General features: G+C 34.5%; 2 protein-coding genes across 2 annotated transcripts in view; one reads left to right on the top strand and one right to left on the bottom strand.

Moving 5' to 3' along the window:
- The window catches only part of klar (klarsicht), a 159782-nt gene that overhangs the window by 69021 nt on the left and 68817 nt on the right, over positions 1 to 21944 (bottom strand). Inside the window, exon 8 of the mRNA XM_065346264.1 lies at positions 21564 to 21688. Within this exon, the coding sequence (XP_065202336.1) occupies positions 21564 to 21688 (125 nt within the window). The remainder of the gene's footprint in view (positions 1 to 21563; positions 21689 to 21944) is intronic.
- Positions 55 to 3633, top strand: LOC135832791 (esterase E4-like). Its single transcript, XM_065346268.1, has 10 exons — positions 55 to 640; positions 716 to 853; positions 1103 to 1262; positions 1348 to 1533; positions 1629 to 1837; positions 1907 to 2072; positions 2164 to 2336; positions 2726 to 2885; positions 2986 to 3124; positions 3199 to 3633. Exons 1-10 carry the CDS (start codon positions 371 to 373, stop codon positions 3371 to 3373), a joined length of 1776 nt encoding a protein of 591 aa, XP_065202340.1. The 5' UTR covers positions 55 to 370; the 3' UTR covers positions 3374 to 3633.

The following is a 21944-nucleotide window of genomic DNA, read 5'->3' on the forward strand; positions in this document are numbered from 1 at the left end:
CCAAGAATTGTTTCCTTTAACGATAAATGTATTACAAGCAGAAAGGAGAACTATAAACTAAAAAAGAAATGTAGGTAGGTAGGTATCTATAAAACATGAAAATGACTGATAAAAGGTGGAAACTACATTTTATGATAATGGTATTGTTAAATGGCAGTAATATTGACAAAAGTACCAAGTTTTAGCAATACTATAAGTGATAACATTCATTCCCTAGCATTTTTCGAAAAATGACTGCCATAAAAAAAGAAAACTAGACCACAATACGCACTATTGGAGAGCCAAAGTTGATAATAGTGTTTTAAAATTTTTAAAAAGTTATAAAGGTGGAAAATGACAGTTTAGAAATCTTTCGCTCTTTTCTCCGTTGATGAAAATATTTGAATACGCTCGTCTCAAAAGTTCACCCAACTACAAAACCTATACATACTTTCAGTTTAAACTGGTGCCAATTTTAATTCACCATTTTCGTTTCCGTTTTGAAAATCTTGGTCAAAATATGTCTGAAAAAGTGATCGTTACTGTTAAAGAAGGTAAAGTACGTGGCTTCAAAGCGAAGACTGCATACTCTGGAGTAGATTATTATACATTTTTTGGAGTGCCTTACGGACAGTCAACGGAGGGAACAGCTCGTTTCAAGGTAGGTACAAGTAATTTCAATCCACGAATTATTGAACATTGTAATATACAAAAATATTAACTTATCACGAAATAGGATCCTATAAAAGCAAAACCATGGAGCAACATCCTGGATGCAACAGTTCCAAAAGGCGGTTGTGCTCAATTTTCATTGAAAGACAAAGATCTCACTGGTTCGGAAAACTGCCTGTACAATAATATTTATACACCAAAGGTAAGTAAGGTGTCAGCCACAGCACGAGAATTTATTGAATGATTTTGATTCGGAAAAATCGGAATTGCAAAAAAATATAAAAAATAAGAAATGACGCAGGGTGTTTTTTTTGGTAATTCAATCTGTATCTTTTTCCCTATCATTAATGATTGATGATCCGTTGATTGAGTTGGAGACGGTTTTTGTCATCAAAATGACACCACTGCAGCAATTTTTTCATAATCAAAATGACGATTAACCGTACTGCAGATACCTTCGAAAGGAGATTCTTTGAAGGCAGTCATGGTGAATTTTCATCCAGGAGGATTTATTCATGGTTCCCCAGATCCGTCGTATTATGGAGCTCCAGACTATATTATGCACCACGATGTCGTATACGTTTGCGTAGGATACCGATTGCATGTATTAGGTAAGAAAATTATATTGATGATATGCAAAATATGTCATTGACAATAAGGCAGCATCTTAATTACTACTTGCTTACATGCCTTCAGGATATCTCAATTTAAATATGAAAGTGTGTTCTGGAAATCAAGGATTAAAAGACGCAATACTCAGTCTGCAATGGATCAAAGAAAATATCAGTGTTTTTGGAGGAGATCCTGACAACATAACATTGATGGGCAGCAGCAGTGGTTCCACAATAGTTCATTTTATGTTATTGTCACCTTTGGCTAAAGGTACCTAGACCAATTCAACGATTTTTTTTTCAACACTCGAAAGCTAGTAAAAAATTGCCTAGATTACTTACGACCTATTCACACTTCGACCACAGGTTTATATCACAAAGCGATTCTCATGGGCTGTTACGCTTTCATTCCAGTAGCAATTTTTTTGATGGAAAATGCTTCCGTCGCTTACAAAATCGCTCAAATGCTTGGTTACGATGGAAAACCGGATGACAACAAAAAACTGCTCAACTTTTACAAAAGCGTAGAGCTTTACAGTTTATTTTTGACAAGACCGGAACATTTGTTCAATAAAGTAAGACAATTTACTAATTGCTTGAATTTTTTGTCAAGATCAAGACATTGACTCTGTTGTGTTGATTAGACTGCTATTCAAGTTTACCCTCAGTCACCATTCCTCATCACTCCAGAACCAGGTGAGAATTCACCACTTCCTGTATCACCAGAAAAACTGATCCCTTCAACGAACCGTGTTCCGATTATCATAGGATTTAGTGAAAGAGAAGCTGCCATGACTTTAGTGACGCTTCGTAAGTCGATTCAACGGAATTCGAAATAAAATACTTAGTTGATACACTAATCTCACGACAAGTTTTAGGCCTAAGTTTGTTTTCTGTACAGGTGCTTTGAATACTTCTTTGAAAACTTGCTTTTATAAAGCGATTCAACAAAACTGTTGGGGATGGGCTGCTGCACTGAACGAAGATGAATTGAAACTCATACAAAAAGAAGTTGAAAATTTCTACTTAGCTGGCGAGTCGATAGAAACTGCTTCACAATCAATTCTATGCGATGTACGAGAATAGTATTTATCGCTTTTCGTTTGAAATTTCATCGATGAAATACGTTTACAACATTTGTAACCTCTCGAATCTACATAATGAAACCGCTTTCGAAAACTTCCAGCAAAAGCTGACATTTTTCCAATGCGTTATCTAATTTCGTAATAGCAGTTTATTCAACTAGCGAGTAAAAGTGATTTTCGACGAATTTTGAGGTTTATTGCCCAAGCGAAGCGAGGGAAATAATTCAAAATCGTCGAAAATCACTCTTACTCTCTGGTTGAATAATAATTATATTTTTCGTTATGAGGGAGAAAAACGCCAGCATTTACTTCCAAAAATTAGAAGCAGGAGCGAAAGTAGCACTTTTTCTCCCTAAATAACGAAAAATTTGTTTTCAGATTTTAACGGATATTGCGTTGTCAGACGTTTATGATTCGGTGATAAACGTAATCTCAGCGGATCTTCCAACTTCGGTATACGTGTATAATTTTCACTACGATGGAAAATTATGCGTCATGAAAGCCACAGTTGAACGATCTTTAGAAAAACCATTACCAGGTATCACATTTTGTTCGATGCATTATACGTAAGCAGACGAGCACACGAAATACTAAACAATTAATTGTATTCCACACGATTCCACATTATCTTTGTCTAGGTGCCTTCCACGGTGCTGACTACAGCTACTGGTGCTACCGTGAAGAAATGGCTGGTAAAACTATGGCTCGAATACAGCCGAACGATCGAAAAATAGTAGATACGCTGACCAATTTACTGACCACATTTGCCAAGACATCGTAAGTCATCTAAACAATATATTTATACAACATCTAACAATTTTAAAATTGGTATAAGAGACAAATTTTTTCAGAAATCCCAATTATGAAGGATTAGAAGTCGAATGGAAGCCTACAACTCCCGACAGCCCGAGCCATTTAATCATTAATGAAAAATTACAAGTCAAAGACGAATTATTGAATGGCGAACGAATGGAATTTTGGCACAGACTGAAGAAGAAATTTGTAAAAAGTCGCGCACACCTGTAAATAAAACTATTGTAACTTAGGACCCCATCCAAGGGAAAATAATACATATTTTTGTTCACGAGTACTTCAAAATAACTTACCTACTTAACAGTAAAATCGCGTATTTTCAAAATGGTAATTGAGTACTCACCTGAAACAAAAAAACAAAACAAATTGTCAATTTCACCAAATAATCGTGCAATTAGATATCTTACATCATAAGTAGGTGTAACTTTATTGTGCGTGTATATTAATAGGTAATTAAACAAGCAATCAAATACGAAAAATATCGTTGCATTTTCTAAATCTGTTCAAAGAGCATGCTCGAATTATCTGAATCACGACTTCATTGTCATTTTTTCTATTCATAATTTTTTTTTTCAAATTTTAGTCGATTCAATGCAGATCTGGTTAGATGAAAAACCGGTTCATAAATAAGCTTCAAATTAATTCGTACCTAAAATTTTCGACCACTTTCACAAATTACAAATTCTTGCAAACCGTACAGCCTTTCTTCCAAGGTTCATGCTTGACTTTTTCCAAAAAAATCAGCTTTGGTAACCAAAAAAGTTTTAAAAAATGGTCAAAAAGTAACCAAAAAAAATATTTTAATACAGAAAACAATCATGAAAAAAAAAGCTAACACCTCAATAAAATTTACTCTATGTAAAAAAAAAAATATATATATAGCCTACGAAACAAAGCATTCCGCTCAAAATCTAATAATGAAACTCAATCGAGACTTTGACCATTCTAGCAAAAAGCAGGACTTTTCGAAAACTATTGGCAAAAAAGGTGACACTTTCTCACAATTTTTGACAAAAAAGTAAGATCATTTCGCAATTTTTTGGTACAAAAGCCAGACCTTTTTTTTAGCAGTTTCAGGCAAAAGAGCGAGACTGCGCAATTTCAGGATTAAAAAGACTGAATTTTCAGAAACAAATCAAACATTTATGATTTTTCTCCAGCAAAAGTAAAACTTTTCGGCAATTATATAAAAAAAAGTGAAAATTGTTGGCAATTATAGGTAAAAATGACAGAATATTTCAGTAATTTTGGTTAGAGAGCCGGAATTTCTTGTCAATCATTGGCAAAAATTGAGACGGAGACGATTTTAGCAAAACAACCCTCCATGGTAATTAATGCAAAAAAAAAGGATACCATCTCGCAAATTTTGTCAATTTCTAATAGAAAACTAGGCATTAATAATTTTAACAAAATAAGGCAGGTCTTTCTAGCAGTTTCTGTCAAAAAAGGAAGCCTTTTGGAATTTTGCTGCAAAAAAGCTACATTTGAGGTGAGAAATTTTAAATCTGAGATCTAAAGTTTTTCAACGGTTTTCTCCACATCCCCAACTATTTTCAATAGGATAGGTATAGTCTTTCGATCGGTTCTCTCGCCCTAAAGAACGATCCTTTCTAGGAGAAAGTAAATACCAAGATGGAATCAGCATTTAAAAAGGCCAATTTCACGATACAATTACCATACATTTTTCTCCTCCTTAAACCAAGTCGATAAACTGTTATTCGCAAAACACCTCTATTTTGATAGAAAGAACGAGGAAAAAAAATTCTACACGAAAAAAAGGCATAATCGATCAGCTGCGTCAATATCAATACACTCAAGTTGAAGTACACAAGCTGACTAAAATCACGGTTCGTTGCTTTCGCGTGTGTTTCCAAGTAATACTTAATGACGTCAAACCACCAACTGATGAAACGCTTCAGTTTATCCAGCAGGGTCAATACACTTGGACTAGTCGAGTTTCGCAATTCGAACCAATTCAAAAAAATTACTCCCCCTTAAAAATGCTCCAGTATAACTTCCACGTACACGAATGTAAATTTAAATGAAACTTTTTCGTTACCCATCCGAGCCGTTGCAGTTAAATCAATGTGTACTAACATGCTTATACACTAGGGTATCTGCTAAACGAGCCATGAGCGTAATTATCGCCACTCGACATTATTATGGCTTTTATTATAGCATACAATATATGCGGGTACGAAGCTGGGTATTAGTTTTCAACGTCCTTGATTCGAATTAATGCAATCGAGTACCTTTGAATCAAACATGGGATTCTCCATTTTTCAATATTTTTTAGGAGGAAAAAAAACTGATTGAAGGTCTAGTGGTGCATGTTGAATTGTGTAATTTCGCCTGAAGATCATTTGTAAAAATACTGGGAAAAAATTGTCAAATCTTCCCCCTCTTCTTATTTGACATAATTGTGTGATTTTGAAGAATTTCACTTCTGACTCCAAGTTGGAATTTAAAATCGCCAAAGTCCTACAAACAAAACGACTGGAAATCAGGAGTTTGAGTGAACTGAAAGTGTTTTAACGTTACTTAAAAGAATACGTAGGTAGCAAAGAATTTACACTCGATATATTTGGACCACCACAACTGAAGACAAAGACAACCTCGAATTCGTAACTGTACAAATACTGACGACAATCCATTTAGCTTACTAGTTAGAATCGGATTCGGATTTACCACAGCACAGCGCGCGTAGCCTACAATGACAATAGATAATAAAAACTACGAGTACTTAATTTTTCTCCTTTTTTTTTTACCAACATCGTAAATTAGTCCGCGATCTGCGCGAAAAGATGAAGTAAAAAACGACGTAATTAACGGAGCGTGAGAAGAAAGCGAAGCCGAATCGGTTTTTGTAACCGGAACAGGAAGAAATTAGCGAAAAAACTATGATCGAACTTGATAACCGAGTCGGTGCATTTCAAGTGGCGCTAGCTCCGGATAGTGGATGGTGGATGGTGACCACTGTACGATGGAAATACACGGAAATATGCCTATTTATAATTGAAAAATATACCATCGAAACATCGTGGCCGCAGATTTTCCTATTTCCGCATCTGGGCGTTGTGTTTTTCTTCATTTTTACCTACTCCTCAAAGTATAGATACAAGTACAACGTAGGATCTGAGTACGAACCACGTGTTTAATTATTGCCATCTCTGCTCGCGCCTTCATCGAACATTGCTCGTGATCCCCAAGTCGGACTCGTGCTTTCAACGTCCGAGCTAATACAAGAAATTATAGTCCATTCGTGACACTAGTGTACCATTATCGCCACATAGTGCGTATTTTTCATTGTTTTTTTTTTTCATTTTCTTAACCTAGTCAAAAGGTTTATAACGGGATTGCATAACGTGGTTAGAGTTCCGGTGCAAAGTCGACTCATATTTTTTTTTTCAATTTCAAATGCCAATTTGTTAAATCTACCTACGTAATAAATTTAAGGATAAGCCTAATCGTTCACTTAGTACCTACGTTTATTTACATTTCAATGAATACGAACACTTAGTTATACGTAGTTGCTGTCGTAATAACTTTCGTTCTTTTTTCCCTTCTTCATCATTTCAACTTCATCGTAATTTTTCACGAATAGAAATATCAATTGATTCGACAAATGAATACTTTCGCCAAATTACGCGTACACCGCTAAACCTTGAGCGACTTCCAAGTGCCATACAACTTATGCATCACGTCCGTCTTCGTCTCCCACAATAAGACAGTAACATTTTGATATAAATACGAGCATAGTCATACGTAATCATAACGAGATATTACCTATTTCTACAGATCTTGAAGACAGATTACACAGAATATCGAAAGAAAAATTCAACATATGGACAAATAAAATGCTCGCTCTGCCATCTGCTCTCTTCATCATCTCATTCAAACCTTAACACTCGGAGATCCACAATCTCTACGAAGAATTCATTCCAATCATATTATCTCGCGTATAAACTATCAACAACCATATCACCGGAAACCTTTCCAGTCTCGTAGATACATACCTGGAACCTGGAACACGCTCCGTCGCAATTTATTCAAACCCCGAACACGTGCCCAGCGTGCGATCATCATCGTTCCTATTTGTAATAATAATAAAAGCATCAGCTGATCGAGATACTTAAACCAATACACGCTTACAAGCTAGAACGAAATAGAAATACCTGCCCGAGACCTAGAACCTTTTCTTTCTCAAGTATACCTGAAAAATACTCATTGCACATGTTTTAGCTATCCAAAGGTACCACAAGCTCGAGCAATTCATTCCACACACATTTATTTAGACGATGTTTTCAATATTCAAAACGCAAACGAAAACGATGGCCGATGGCCCAGAACTGGATACAAACCAAATTATTTTTTTACCTTTTTCTCCCCTTTCAAGGAACACCGCTGTAGTCCAAATAACGATACGCGTATAATAAATTACACGTTGAACGTTTATTTCTCTTAATCTTACGCCTTCTCTATTTTCGATAAATTACGATCCTTTGATTTTGGCTATTTGTAGTACGTTTCGAGATGAGTAGGTATAATTTCTCCCAAGTTGTTATATGGACTAAAATAACGTAGGTACTTAATATGCCAAGTCGGTATCTTTATAGCTCGCGTGTAAGGTGTTTCGACTTATTAAACGATCATCGTATATTCTACAACGCCAACAACAGCGACTAATAATTAGGTTTTCTATTCATTCGGCAATATTATTATTTCTTTTTTTTTTACAATCGTTCCAATATTTTTAAAATATGCGTTTACAGTCGGAAAGAAACAAATCGTATTTTACATTATTTATACACAGTGTGTCTAAAAAGTTAAGTCATTACCTGAGTCTCGCCGTACGTGTTTATAAAAATTAGAAGATGACTCCAAAAAATGAAAGAAATTACGAAACTTTTTTTTATTGAGAAATTGGAATAGAAAGAATCATGGAAATTGAATCGAAAAAAAATATTTAAAAAATAAAAAAAATTGAATAAACGAAAAAAAAAGGAAATGTTGCAATTTTCCAATATGTACTTAACGCATTAAAATTTGTTGAAAGGAGCGGAATCTGAAAAAAAGAGGATAAGTATCATAATTTGAGAAAAAAAAAACTAAAAATTACAGCATTTTTCAATAACAAAGCCAGCTTTTGAATATCTTGAAATTTTTTTTTTCAAATTTTACCTTCTTTACCCATATTTATCACATTGTGGTACCTATTAAGGATGTCGTAGCAAAAAAAAAGGATCAGAATAGATTCAAACAAAAATTTTAAAACTGAAATGCAGGACGTTTGCGGATTATTCGCATTACCTTCAATAAAATACTTTTTTTACGCTAATCCGTCTCTCTCCTCCACTGAATCTGGCAAAAAATGGAAAATGCTTTTTGACTCGAAAAATCTTCAATTTTTTTTCAAATAGAAAAACATTAGATAACACATGACACGAGTATTTAAAATGACATTTCTTGTAAAAATTTTGTAACATGAAAGGTTGATCATTCCCACTCTTCATTGTTTTATAGAGTCCAATGAAATCTCCTCTCCACCAAAATAAAAATAAAAATTGAACAAATTTTTAAGAAACATCAAGTAAGCAATTCAGGAGAAAATATGTACTCAATGAAAAATGCAGAGATCAAAGAACAAAAAGTAGCTAGTAACTCGGCTAATCTCACGAAAATCCGTGACTTTAACGTAAAAATCTCAATATTTTAATATTAAGAATTCAGAACAACCGATCAAAAAAAATTATGAATTAAAGTAGCTTCTCAATTTTTTCAAAACCCCACTCAAACTGAAGTAAGTAATATCAAAATCCTTCATTTACTGCTTCACAAGTAAACCAATCGAGATTTTTCGAGCTGACCTGACTACATACATCAGGATCTCATCGTTCGAAATGCAAACGAACGTCATTTAATCCAAAACCTCGTTGAACCACACCGCACGTTTTCGAAATCCAAAGACGATATCTTCTGGCAAAATACCACTCAATAAAATCAATCAAATGTTTCTTCTTACAAGCATAGTATAGCATAGCACACTTTTCACCAGGAAATACTGTAATTATAAATGACACATTCTGATAACCCTACAGCCTGTACACACATAGTAAGATTTAATCCGCGAGTAAACGACGTTTTCTTATCGAGTTCATCGACTGCACTTGGCATCCTTCAGTAGGTAAGTTTTCAAATTAAAATTTATTTGCTTCACTGTCGTACACAAAACACGCTCCATTAATAAAATCTATTATTTATATCATTACTCGACTATCAACTCTTGAGCATATCCATTTGGTTACATCTGACCAAACTGAACTATCTCGTATAAGCTGAGCAGTGAGCATACCAGTGTGCATCATGGTGAACAAATTCACCAACTCGTATTCGTATGAATGTTCGAATCATTAATTTTCGTTTTAAAAAGGTGCATCTGTGACCTTGCGAGGCTGAAAAATACTTCGGACTATTCATCACCAGCACCACACATATACACGCGATAATCTGTCGTTACGCTGCCGCAAAGAAAGAGAATCTCTTTGAGAAATATTCGTCTTACGTGCATAGACAGACGTACGAGTATAGCTCTAGCTACGTACTATTCGTGTACTCGAACTCGAACTTAAAGCTTATGGCATTCGAATAACGTTTACGGTACAATAAACTCGTACCAATTTAATTGGATACCATTGCGTCTAACCTTTCACTTTTATACAGACCTTTTTCTTTTTTTTTTTTTTGTACCAAAGAAAGCCTATGTATCTAAAAACATTCATTTGATACCGCACATTAGCACCTTCTCACCAAAAATATTTATATTTCTATTGGCGCATGACAAGTAATGATGAGTTAAGCTCGTATTTTACATAACCATTATATAAATATTACATATAGTAAGCCTAGAATACATATTCCAATTTCTTAGCCCTAATAAGTTACTTGGCGCATGGACTTTGTCCATAATCACGCCTACGAGTTCTTTTTGGGAATAGTATTACAGTAAACAACTTATATGCATCCTCTTGTAATCTTGTTAAGTGGGTGTTTGAAAACCTGTTCGCATTATTTTCTCATTTTGTTCAATGCGAAGTACAGAAGAAGAAGAAAAAAAGACAACAATTTTTTTTAAAAAAGATACTACATATATTACCGAAGTAAACACTCGTTACGAAACACATGCGACAATAATCGTTAAATTTTCGCATTTGGCGATGAAAAATTACACTTGAAAACGTCACTTTTGACCCAATATAGTAAAACACCTTGAAACGTGTAATTTTGCTCAAATTTGACGTAGGAAATCAGTAAAATATCAGCAAATTTGATAAAAAATATTCATAATGCGACTACTCTAGTTTAATTTTACAATTCATGCACCAACGCAACGAGCACACAAAAAACCATCAAGCCGGAGTTACTTAGTCAAGGTTCCTAAAATTCACCGAACATGTGTTTATTTCAAAACACAACAGACGATGATTTCGTCGTATGTACGAGTGAGCATTTCCCATTTCGAATCGTTCAAACGATACAAAAAGTCACACATGCTATGAAAATTAGTCGTAAACAGTATTAATTTATGTTTTCATGGTGAAAGCCCCCTCTCGCAAGTCGAGCGTATAGTTTAAAACATCAGCTCTCCGACATTTCGCTCAATTTGTATAATATTCCGAGATCTGTTCCAGACACCACACCATTACAACACGTTATGAATGATTCGCTTCACGAAACTGGCAAGATGGTATACTTTCTTCGATCATTATAATCCAGATTTCCGATCATGAATAGTACATAGGCTTTACAAACCTCAACAGGCCGCACGAAATATTAAAAATACCTCCATTTTCGTCATGCTTATCACAACCGGAACTGATTCGAATTTCAAATACAGACGGAAATAAATTTACTTTTTACGATTCATTTTCCGATCATAACACATAAGTACGTTTCTAAGATTCCTATACGAATGTACTCGAATATAGGCTCGTACACATCGTAAATGTTCAACAGAATGAGAATAACTATGAGGAATGAAAGTGCATTCGTTTAGCAAGAAAACTTCGCGAAAAAAAATGTATAAAAATTGAAATTTTGGAATTTTAGCGACATAATAAGAAAACGACGTTAAGGGAGAGCTGAGGGAAGGAAACCATAAATTTCAACTCGAAAAAAATCGTAAATTGTAATTTTTTAAAATTATGGTACCAGAGTTCCAAGAAAGATTTTACAAGAAAAATTCCTTACAGTTTGACAACAAATACAAAACTTGCGTATACCAAACCATAAGAGGAGGAAATAAAATGAGCAATTTTCCTGGACTACAATTCCTGAAGGGCCAAAAACATGAAAGAACTGGTACACAAATTTTCAGTCGTGTAGGAATAAACGAAATTTACATTTTTCGTCTTTTGATTACAAACTCTGTTGAATGAAAATGAAAGTAAAAACCGAATATGAAAAAACGTTGGTTTAAAGAAAGAAGCAGAAATGACTTCGTTCAAAAATTGAGGAGCTGGGACCAGAAATATGTACATCAATCAATGACGGATTTTCGATGCGGAAGAAGCACTGCATTCCAAGGAAGACACTAGGAGGCCTTCGGAGTGTTTTGAGAAGCCTTCCGTAGGCCTTTGAAAAAAGAAACTCGAAACGGAAGGTAGAGGTACTTCCCAAATTTGTTCAGAGACGAACCTGGAACTCGAGATATTTAGATAGAAAATTAGGAAGTCATAGCGGGCCCGACATTTGAGGCATCATGGCATCAAAAAATACTGAAACTCTCCACAGAAACTGAAAAATAGGTATAATCAGAGAAATTTTTTTCAATTCAAAATATTTTTTCCCTTCAAAAACTGCGACCAGACATATGTAAGTAGATAAAAAAAAAGTTCAAAGTAGTAAAAAACTTGAACAATTTAGACGTTTCAATGCGCATTTTCATTGTTCTTTTGGAAAAAATCGTTTGAACGTGCCGCTATCTCCCTTCCCTCACCTCTTCTTCACCGTGAATATTTAAACCAAAAATTGAGTACGCCGCTTGGGTTATAAGAGTTTTTACAAAATTACATTGCAAGATTCTCAAACGTTTTACAAAATTACTCCATATTAAAAAAATATTCATACTTATAATTAAAATCTCAAGAATTTCCAAACATTCAACAGAAAAATTAGGGTCTTTGGAGCAAAATGTTCAATAAACTGAAGAAAAATTCGTTAAAATTATAAAGCAAACAATAATTGTTTTTATTGAATTGTTCCGTTTCCAAGATACCGACATCCCTTCCCACCCATTCCCATTTGAAGTGATAACAAAAATTGAATAATTTTGGGTTCAAATAAATTTCAATCATTAGGAAATTATAATTTGGAAAAATCATTTTGCAACCATTTTTGAAAACATCACGATTCGAATTAATGAAAGACATCGAGCCAAGTTCCATTTTTATATCAGCATTTTCTTAGCAAAATCTAAAACACGGAAGGACCGAATAAGTATTGATCATTCGCTGATCCGAGTGCTAACGGAATGTGTTGCGATATTTATAATTTTCAAAGTTTTGTATTCCTGCTAGGTTGCAACTTCAACCAGTTCAAATTGTTTTGTTTTCTTTGGAATCGTTCAAATCAACATTGCAAATAAAAAACACACAATGGCCAAATCGAAGCTAATCAAAATAAAACTACTGTAACAAAAGCACATTCAAATGTCAACCTATCAAACACCTCCATTTCACCTCTCTCCATTTAACGTAAAATTATCACTTTTACTTTCAATAGGAACGATACAAAGCCTAATTAGGAACACAAACAACATCATGAGTTAACTCATCACATAAACTCTTCATCGCAAAAGTTTACATTCTGCGAAATCCCATTTGTCGAAAAATTAAACAACCTCGACAGCATTAGTTAGGTACCTACTACTTATCAATTACTTTACAGTCTGCGTGAAAAACTTGATCGTTTAAAAACCCAAACGATAAAGACAAACATCACTTCAGCAAACCATCAGTAAGAGGAAATTAGCTGTTTAAATTTATCAGCTTCGTTGATAAAAATACGATATTACGCATCAATTCGTCGGTTGATAAGAACTCAAGCACATGTAGCTTTTTAAAAAACATTTCTCGAGAAAAATACACATTCTAATATTCTAAATAGCCTTTGCTATACGTAATGAAGCTATGGAAGATAAAATTAATGAAATCACTCGTGTTTCCCAGATCTTTGATCTAATTCTAGTAAAACTCGATTCAGTTTCGTGTCTGCAGCAAGCAAGAGTAACAAAAAAAAACCAGAATGTTTACATTCTGCTGCCAGTCAATAGGTTACCGACGATATTATCATCACAATTAATCAATTTTAGATTAAGAAATCACTTCGGAAGCGAGACTGAAATGAAAACAACTATCTGTACGAGTGTAGACTTTCAATAGCCTTTGGAGTTAACTACATACTAAATTAAACGAGTAAAGTAATTTAAAAATAATAAAAATCACACCACGAAACCGTCCAGATAGGTAACAATTAACAACACACGCAAACTTACCTCAACGATTTCTGATCACTAAAGCTCACAGTCACAATGCAATTGTACGTTATACGTAGGTACGTACTAAATACCAAAACGATTATCGAGCCCAAAATTGAATTACAAATGCACAGCAACAATTCGAATTACGTTCAACATTCGGATTCAAAATTAAACCATTCGAATAAAAGCGAGCAAGGTTAGTAACGAAATGAAGAATGAAGATACCGGCTACCGCAGTCGCAGTCAAATAACCACTGGCAAATTGTCAAACTAATCAAATTCCTCGTTTAAAACAAAAATATTACAAGTGCAAGAAGGCTTTGCCGATGTCAGCGACCAATGTGGTGGTGGTTTCGCGGAGTATATTTTTATCGTCCGGTACGCATTTGCGTACGATAGGAAACAGCACGAGGTACGAATTATTCAATTTCAATTCAACGCTGCATTTACGACAGATACGTTAGTTTAAGGATGTTTTCTAGTTGTTACATTTTCCGGCGACACAACCAACCACGCGAATAACTCTACCAACTCGATGATGGGCAAACTACCACGATAAATCACTTGGAGATGAAAAAAATTTACGTAAATTTTACAACTCGAGCAATACGATCGGACGAAAACGCGTTCGCGTTCCGCGCACAAGCATCAAACATCGAAGAAAGCAATCTACTGAAGAGTTAGAACGCGCCAACCGCGAATACCGGCTAACAATAGGGGACAGGCACTACAGGCACGACCGTCGAGAGTGAGTTAACTCGTCGCCGAAACAATCCTCCTACTCCTTCAACACCGAACGCATAGTAGATCATGATCTCTGTCATCTGATGATCTTCTCGATCGTGATTTTTTTTTTCAGAAACTAGAAAGAAAACACCAGCCGGAATTTTATGCTGTTTTAAATACTCAACCGAGTAGGTAATTTTTCGTTGTAATTTTATTGTTTGTAAATGACGAGTGTTTCTCATAATGTAAATTATATCTGACAATTAAAGCAGTATTTGAAATGAAAAATTCAACTCGAGTAGATACATATCCTCATTGGGTATGCTGATATTGGGAAGTTGATACCTAATTATTAAATTACGAATTACGTAGACGTAGCTTACTAGGCTAAACGATCACGTGAAGAAAATATTTCAAATAGGTATTCGGCTACGAGTTTATTTATTTCGTGTAACTCATCGGCGATCATTTTCACTTCAATTAAGCATAGATAAGATGCATAATTAAATCATTTAACTAAGCATTTGCGGTATTTGCACCAATATGATACTGAATTATACGAGTAGCAAAGAGTTGATTCAAATTCAAACACGACGTTCAATCCAACAAATTAACACCAAGGTCCAAGTTTAGTTTCATATAAGGCATCAACATTAAATAAAATGCTATAGAAAGTTCTAACATAAGGCCTACAGTTACACCTATTATTCGCTTTCTTCAATTCAGAATTGTTAACAAACAACAAAGTAACCATTGAAAATGATATTTAATACCTACTCGATTGCAGGTAAGCAATCCAATTTTCAGTCTCTTATACCATCGAATTCGAAACAATCAAAATTTAAAAAATTCAAACATCTCTTCTGAGTCAAGTTTTCTGAAAAATTTTGTTTTGAAACAGCCTTGATGTAATTTTTCAACATAAGATCAAAATTCAACTGTCCACGTAATCAAATACGAGTACTAAGTATAATAAATTATATCATTCGAAAAAAGCGAATTTCATACAATCGTAACATTGTTTTTTTTTTTCATTTATTTTAAACCAAATAAAACACGTTTAGTAATTGTTATTATAACATAAAAAAAGGAACTGTTTACGATTGTCGATTAGGCATACAAGCATAACCAACGAAATCATTCGAGCGTATTAAAATAACTTTCTAACGATTTTCATAAAGAATCTGTAATCCTCCAATAATTTAATTTCAATGGAAAATGATTTTGAAAATGAAAACCAACACGAAAGAATTCTCAGTGAAATATTTTTGTATTTACATATGACAGTTCGGTTTGATCAGCCTTATCAGGAGATGCACTTACCAAGATGTTCGATTTTTCCCCTTCAACATGAGAAAGATGCAAGGTGGGATGTTTTTCATGATAACTGTTTCGAAAGAAGATGAAATTAGCAATCGGATGGTGTAATTATGATAAGCTCTGAACTAAAAGACCACCAAACACGAGTCATGAGCTAATTGCTCATTGCAAAAAGGCTTTTAGTAGTGTTACGCTGGTATAAAAAAATTCAATCGTTTAAATCCTGCCTTAATCAAATGGAAATAAAATTATGGAAAATCAGTGATGCTACTGCTTGCCTACCTTGAATACCAGAGGAGCAACTAGTTGCTTATTCTCTAAAATGAAATGTAAACAATTTTCAAACATTTTAATTTTGATAAAAATTACAAAAACAATTTTGGTGAAAATTACTAAAGGGTACCCCCCGATAAGATAGGCAAAATGCCCTTAACCTCAGATTTCGATGAAACTCACAGGGTATGTTTAGTACCCCCAAAAAATAATTTTGGGCCCATAGCCCGCTCCCCACCCCACCCCCCTCAGCCAGGGGGGCCAAAAAACGCGTTTTTCAGGGGAAAAATTCTGTATCAGCGCGTAATTAAGATAAATTGATTCTGTAAACGAATATAGTTAGAAGATACATGGGCGTACCTCCCTGAATTTTTTCAGAATTTTTCATCACACGGGGAGAGAAGGGGGGACAAAAGAAAACTTTAAATCGACATTACTCCGGAACGAAAAAACATACCAAAACGATTTTTTCGTCAAATATGTATCTTTAGGTCTACTTTCTATAGAAGTCATCACCCGGCCATTTGGAGTGGTGGGTCAAGCTCAAAAGCTCAAAAAACTCTCAAACAACCACGTTTTTTGCGTTTTTCTCCAAAAATATGGACAAATGGCGAAAATCTAAGAGAACCAAGTTGTTCAGCGTGAAATTTTACCTCAGAATTGTGTAATTGAAAATTCATTTACACCGCATGATCGTAAAACTACATGCGCAGAAGTATTTGTGCTTACATCAAGATAGCTGAAAGGGTATTCTTGGGTAAAATAGGTGAAATGTCCCTGTCCTCGGATTTCTGAAATTTTGATGAAACATAGTTGGGTACCATTAAAAAAAATGTCGGAGGCAAAAAATCCCCCCCCCCCCACCTCCCCTTGCTCATAATAGCGAAAAAAGGACCTTTTTCGGGGAGAAAAAATCCATGCTTCAACGAGTTTTGATAAAAAAATCTGTATTCACTCAAAATATATGGAGGAGACAGTATAATAAGAGTACCTACATAGGTATTTGAGATTCTGCGCCAATCCATGCTATTGCCATCAAAATCCAAGGCCACTTTTGGGGTTCTACTGAGAAAATTGAAAAGTAAATCTTTTTTTTTTTTGGAGAGGTGGTATTAGTAGTTGGTGTTTCGAAAATATTTTCTTCGCAAAAGTTTCGCTATAATGACGAAAAAATATTGAAAGATAATATATTTCTGAAACTGAGGAAATATTTTGGAACGCAGTGATGACAATATTTTAGGTTTCAAAAAATTGATAAAGAAAGATTGGCAAAAATTCCTAAATTTTTGTTGATTTTTCAAAATTGACAAAAACAATTTAAAATAATAGCATAGAATGGACGCAGAATCTAAGATATATTCATTTAGGACTGGGTCGATCGTCATTTTTCTCAAAACAAATTGGGTACAGGGGCTACAGTGAAAAAACCGTGTTTTTTCGAAAATACTCCCACTTTAAGGGCACATGTTTTCCCTTTAGGGGCACTTCTGGAGCCAGAATTTTTCTGTACAACTTTCAACTCAAAATGACAGTTTTTGCTAAAATTGGTAAACATCCAGTTTTTTTTCTTTTTTTGGTGATTTACCCAATCTACTACATAGTACGTAGGTAGGTAATACCTATGTTTTCAATGTACTTGGTAACTCACATAAAAATTTAATCATCGACACCAAAAAGAAACCTTTCTGATAGTTTTGAGTTAGATACCATGTACTTGAAAAGTAAGCTACTTGTAATTCAAGAAAACCTTGATTAAGAAGTTGCATGGCGTAAATAGCGCTATAATGAAGCATTTTTCACAAAAACTCTAATTTTTGGGCAACCCCTCTCCCCAATGTGGTCGTTGGGAGGGTCCAACTGCAAATCAAACTTCATATTCATGTTCAGCGAGTTCGGTTCATATGATAATGATACCCATATTGTCTGTCTACTTTCGCCCTAAAATTTGGAGAGCGGGTGCCTATGGCCAAAAAATTGGAGTTTAAGGGTATACTCTGCGGAGAGCATTCTAATTTGACAACCGGTCGAAATATGAAACCGATTTGTTCGTTATTTTCATCATTCGTTCGTAAGACTGCATGTAATCGATTGAACGAATTTAGTCGTGCTTATGTCCCGCGACCCGCTCCCATCTAAACTTCAGACGGGGATTTCTCCGTGAATTTTCAAAATTCTTCCAATTTTTTTTCACCAATACTGATTCATCTATGAAATCGAGGGTATGTAGCCATATTTTCTAATTTTGCTTTTACAACAGGGATGTGAGCGTCTAAAGTACCTCCATCCAATTCCCTATTATAGCCATCAAATGTCCTGAATCAAAAATATCTCGAAATACCCTCGCTTTTGAAAGCAAACCCTAGAAAAATCCGTTCTATAGTTTTGGCACAATCCCCGCCCAAAGTTGACCATTTTTCATCAAAAAATTAGAATAGCCTTAAAGAAGTTAGTTGGTTTTCTTATTGTTTTTGGAGGCCAGCATCCAAAATTATGGATCGCTTTTTTTGGTGGTGCTGTGACAAAAAAACACAATTTTGAGTGTTTTTTGAGTTTTTGAAGATGGCCTACCTGGAGGGAAAATTTGAAAAAAAAATACCAATTATAGTGCTCATGCAGATACATTTTTGAAAAAAAAATTTCATGTACTTAAATTAGGTTCGGAGATACGGCGGTTTCAAATTTTCTTTTGTCAATATATCTCCCCTGGGGGGCCCACAATTTTTGAAGAAAATTCAAGTTGCTAGAATCATATCTCCTTCAAGTATTTTGAGTGAATACAGATTTTTTTGTCAAAACTCGTTGAAGCATGGATTTTTTCTCCCCGAAAAAGGCCCTTTTTTCGCTATTATGAGCAAGGGGAGGTGGGGGGGGGGGGATTTTTTGCCTCCGACATTTTTTTTAATGGTACCCAACTATGTTTCATCAAAATTTCAGAAATCCGAGGACAGGGACATTTCACCTATTTTACCCAAGAATACCCTTTCAGCTATCTTGATGTAAGCACAAATACTTCTGCGCATGTAGTTTTACGATCATGCGGTGTAAATGAATTTTCAATTACACAATTCTGAGGTAAAATTTCACGCTGAACAACTTGGTTCTCTTAGATTTTCGCCATTTGTCCATATTTTTGGAGAAAAACGCAAAAAACGTGGTTGTTTGAGAGTTTTTTGAGCTTTTGAGCTTGACCCACCACTCCAAATGGCCGGGTGATGACTTCTATAGAAAGTAGACCTAAAGATACATATTTGACGAAAAAATCGTTTTGGTATGTTTTTTCGTTCCGGAGTAATGTCGATTTAAAGTTTTCTTTTGTCCCCCCTTCTCTCCCCGTGTGATGAAAAATTCTGAAAAAATTCAGGGAGGTACGCCCATGTATCTTCTAACTATATTCGTTTACAGAATCAATTTATCTTAATTACGCGCTGATACAGAATTTTTCCCCTGAAAAACGCGTTTTTTGGCCCCCCTGGCTGAGGGGGGTGGGGTGGGGAGCGGGCTATGGGCCCAAAATTATTTTTTGGGGGTACTAAACATACCCTGTGAGTTTCATCGAAATCTGAGGTTAAGGGCATTTTGCCTATCTTATCGGGGGGTACCCTTTAGGTAGAATTTAACTTCATCCCTCCTTCTCAAAGGTATACAAATTCAAACGATTCTTTAATGAGATGAAATTTCACACAGAAGTACAATCTATACATGTAGAATGAAACAACCAGACAGAACTCTAATCCTTCCCCTACATACATCTTCTCTCAAAGGCACAGTTGACTGTTCAATATGTTCTTCGACAATAGCTGAAAGCAGTTCGTTTGGAAGGGAATCCGCATAAAAATCGCAAACTCAATTATCTCGAAAACGTTTCAACCGATTTTAATTAAACTCAAAATCTCATAACTTCAATACCATCTCTACAAATCACCATAATCATTTTTATCCCGTAGTTCATAGTTTTCGAGTTTGATCTCCCTCAAAATTTGGTACATGTAGTACTTATAAATAAATAAATAAATAATTAAATAAGGAAACACCAGTTTGAATGAGTGGTCTAGTCCTGATCCTTAGACCCTAACACGCAAAGAAAACCTACCATAATCCCCCACTTCCATCGAGTTAACAAAAATAGTACCTGCCCTCTCTATTTCACTGAAAAATAGGTAAAAATCAACTACATTTTCAAAGAGGTAAACATACATAAACGTACGTAGGAAAAAAATTAACGAAACAATCGTTCAGAAATCGTAATCGACTTCACAAAATTCGTTCAAAAATTTTAATTTTTTATTGCATGATTTGAAGAAACTGATTCAGTTTAATAATTTTTCTATCAGTTTCAATTCTCTATGAAGTTGAGAAAGAGGGGGCTGACTGCTGTGGAAATGATATTTGTTTTGTACTGTTTTGGTTCTAGACGGCTCTGGCTACCACTGTTGAACAGATTGCATCATAAAAACCTACATAAGCTGATCAATTTCGATAAAAGAAATATCAATTCCGGCATCGCTAATTAAATTTTTAAAAACATAAATTTTTCATGACCATGTGTGGGTCTGGGTATCAGATGCAGACTGAAAATGTAAACAACTCCAACATTGATATGATACATCCTATATACAAAACATCGAGTCATCAAGATCACGATATCACGACAGTAATCATGCTACATAAGATCAACCAGTATCGAAATTTTTCCAACACGAAAAACGTGAAAAAAATAAAACCTAACGGATAAATTGATACCTAATTTGCGAGTTCATCCAGGAAGTTGAAATAACGTAACGCGTAGGTTAAGAAATCAACGATGCAAAAATCCAATTCTCACGACAATGAATATCACTTTTGAGAACATTTCTCGAGATTCTCAAGCAGTTCAGAATAATCGCTGATTTCATTCGCTATTATTACCGTATTGTTGATTTACCGGTACGACCAAAAAAAAAAAAAATCACAAATATCTACCAACCAGGAACCCAAGCCCATTCAAGTAAAAACGATTCACGCCAAATTAATAAAATATAAAATCTTCCATAGTTGTGAAACGTTTGAACGTCTTGGAGAATGATTTTTCGTTAATTTACTTAATTTCACGAATAAAAATTTTTTCAAGTGTTTGAAACTAAATCTTTATACTCGTACCTAATTTACGTCGAAGGAAAGTGAAATTAAATGATAAATATTCGTTGTCATTTTAATTTCACGAAAATTATTTATAAATGCTTAGATTAAGTTATACGTAATCGATGCAACAAGACCTTCGATTAGCAGCTGATCGAAACTTGAATGTATTCAAAGGGAAGAAGGGCTAGATTAAAAATTATTGTCGAAAAATATCCATGTTTTCATCAGAAAATAAACCAAATAAGTAAGAATCTTTTTTTTTAAAAGTTTCTGTGAAGACACAAATGAAAGATCTACGAATCTGCCACATGCTTTCGATTATTCACATTCGTTTCTAATGATATTGTAATAAAAATCGTAATCGAGAACGCTAAGTTTCAACTCAAATATGCATCTACTTAAAACACTGATTGGAGTTTAAAAACTTACCTCATGTTCTTTAGCTTTCAATTTTAATTGATCGTGGGACCACACAGTTCGAAAATTAAGAGGATGAATTTTCTTCTCCATAGCTTTTATCCAATTTCGAAGACAATTTAATTCACGTTGAACATCTGCAAAACAAAATTAAAATGTAGTTTTAAAAAAATTCTCACTAGATTCAAAAAAAAGTCTCAGTACAGATATTTTTGAAATATAGAATCACACAATAAATCGAAAAATATAAATAATGGCAAAGGCTTGTCAAACAATTTTAAAAAATGGCTCACTTTAGCAGATAAAATTAATTTTAAAAAAAATCACTTACAAACACTATAGTATTGACTTAAATGTTGATTTCAGTGATTGTTTTGAATAAATAAAATAAAA

The sequence above is a fragment of the Planococcus citri genome, chromosome 1 (assembly GCF_950023065.1).
Source record: "Planococcus citri chromosome 1, ihPlaCitr1.1, whole genome shotgun sequence".
In the NCBI taxonomy this organism is placed as follows: domain Eukaryota; kingdom Metazoa; phylum Arthropoda; class Insecta; order Hemiptera; family Pseudococcidae; genus Planococcus; species Planococcus citri.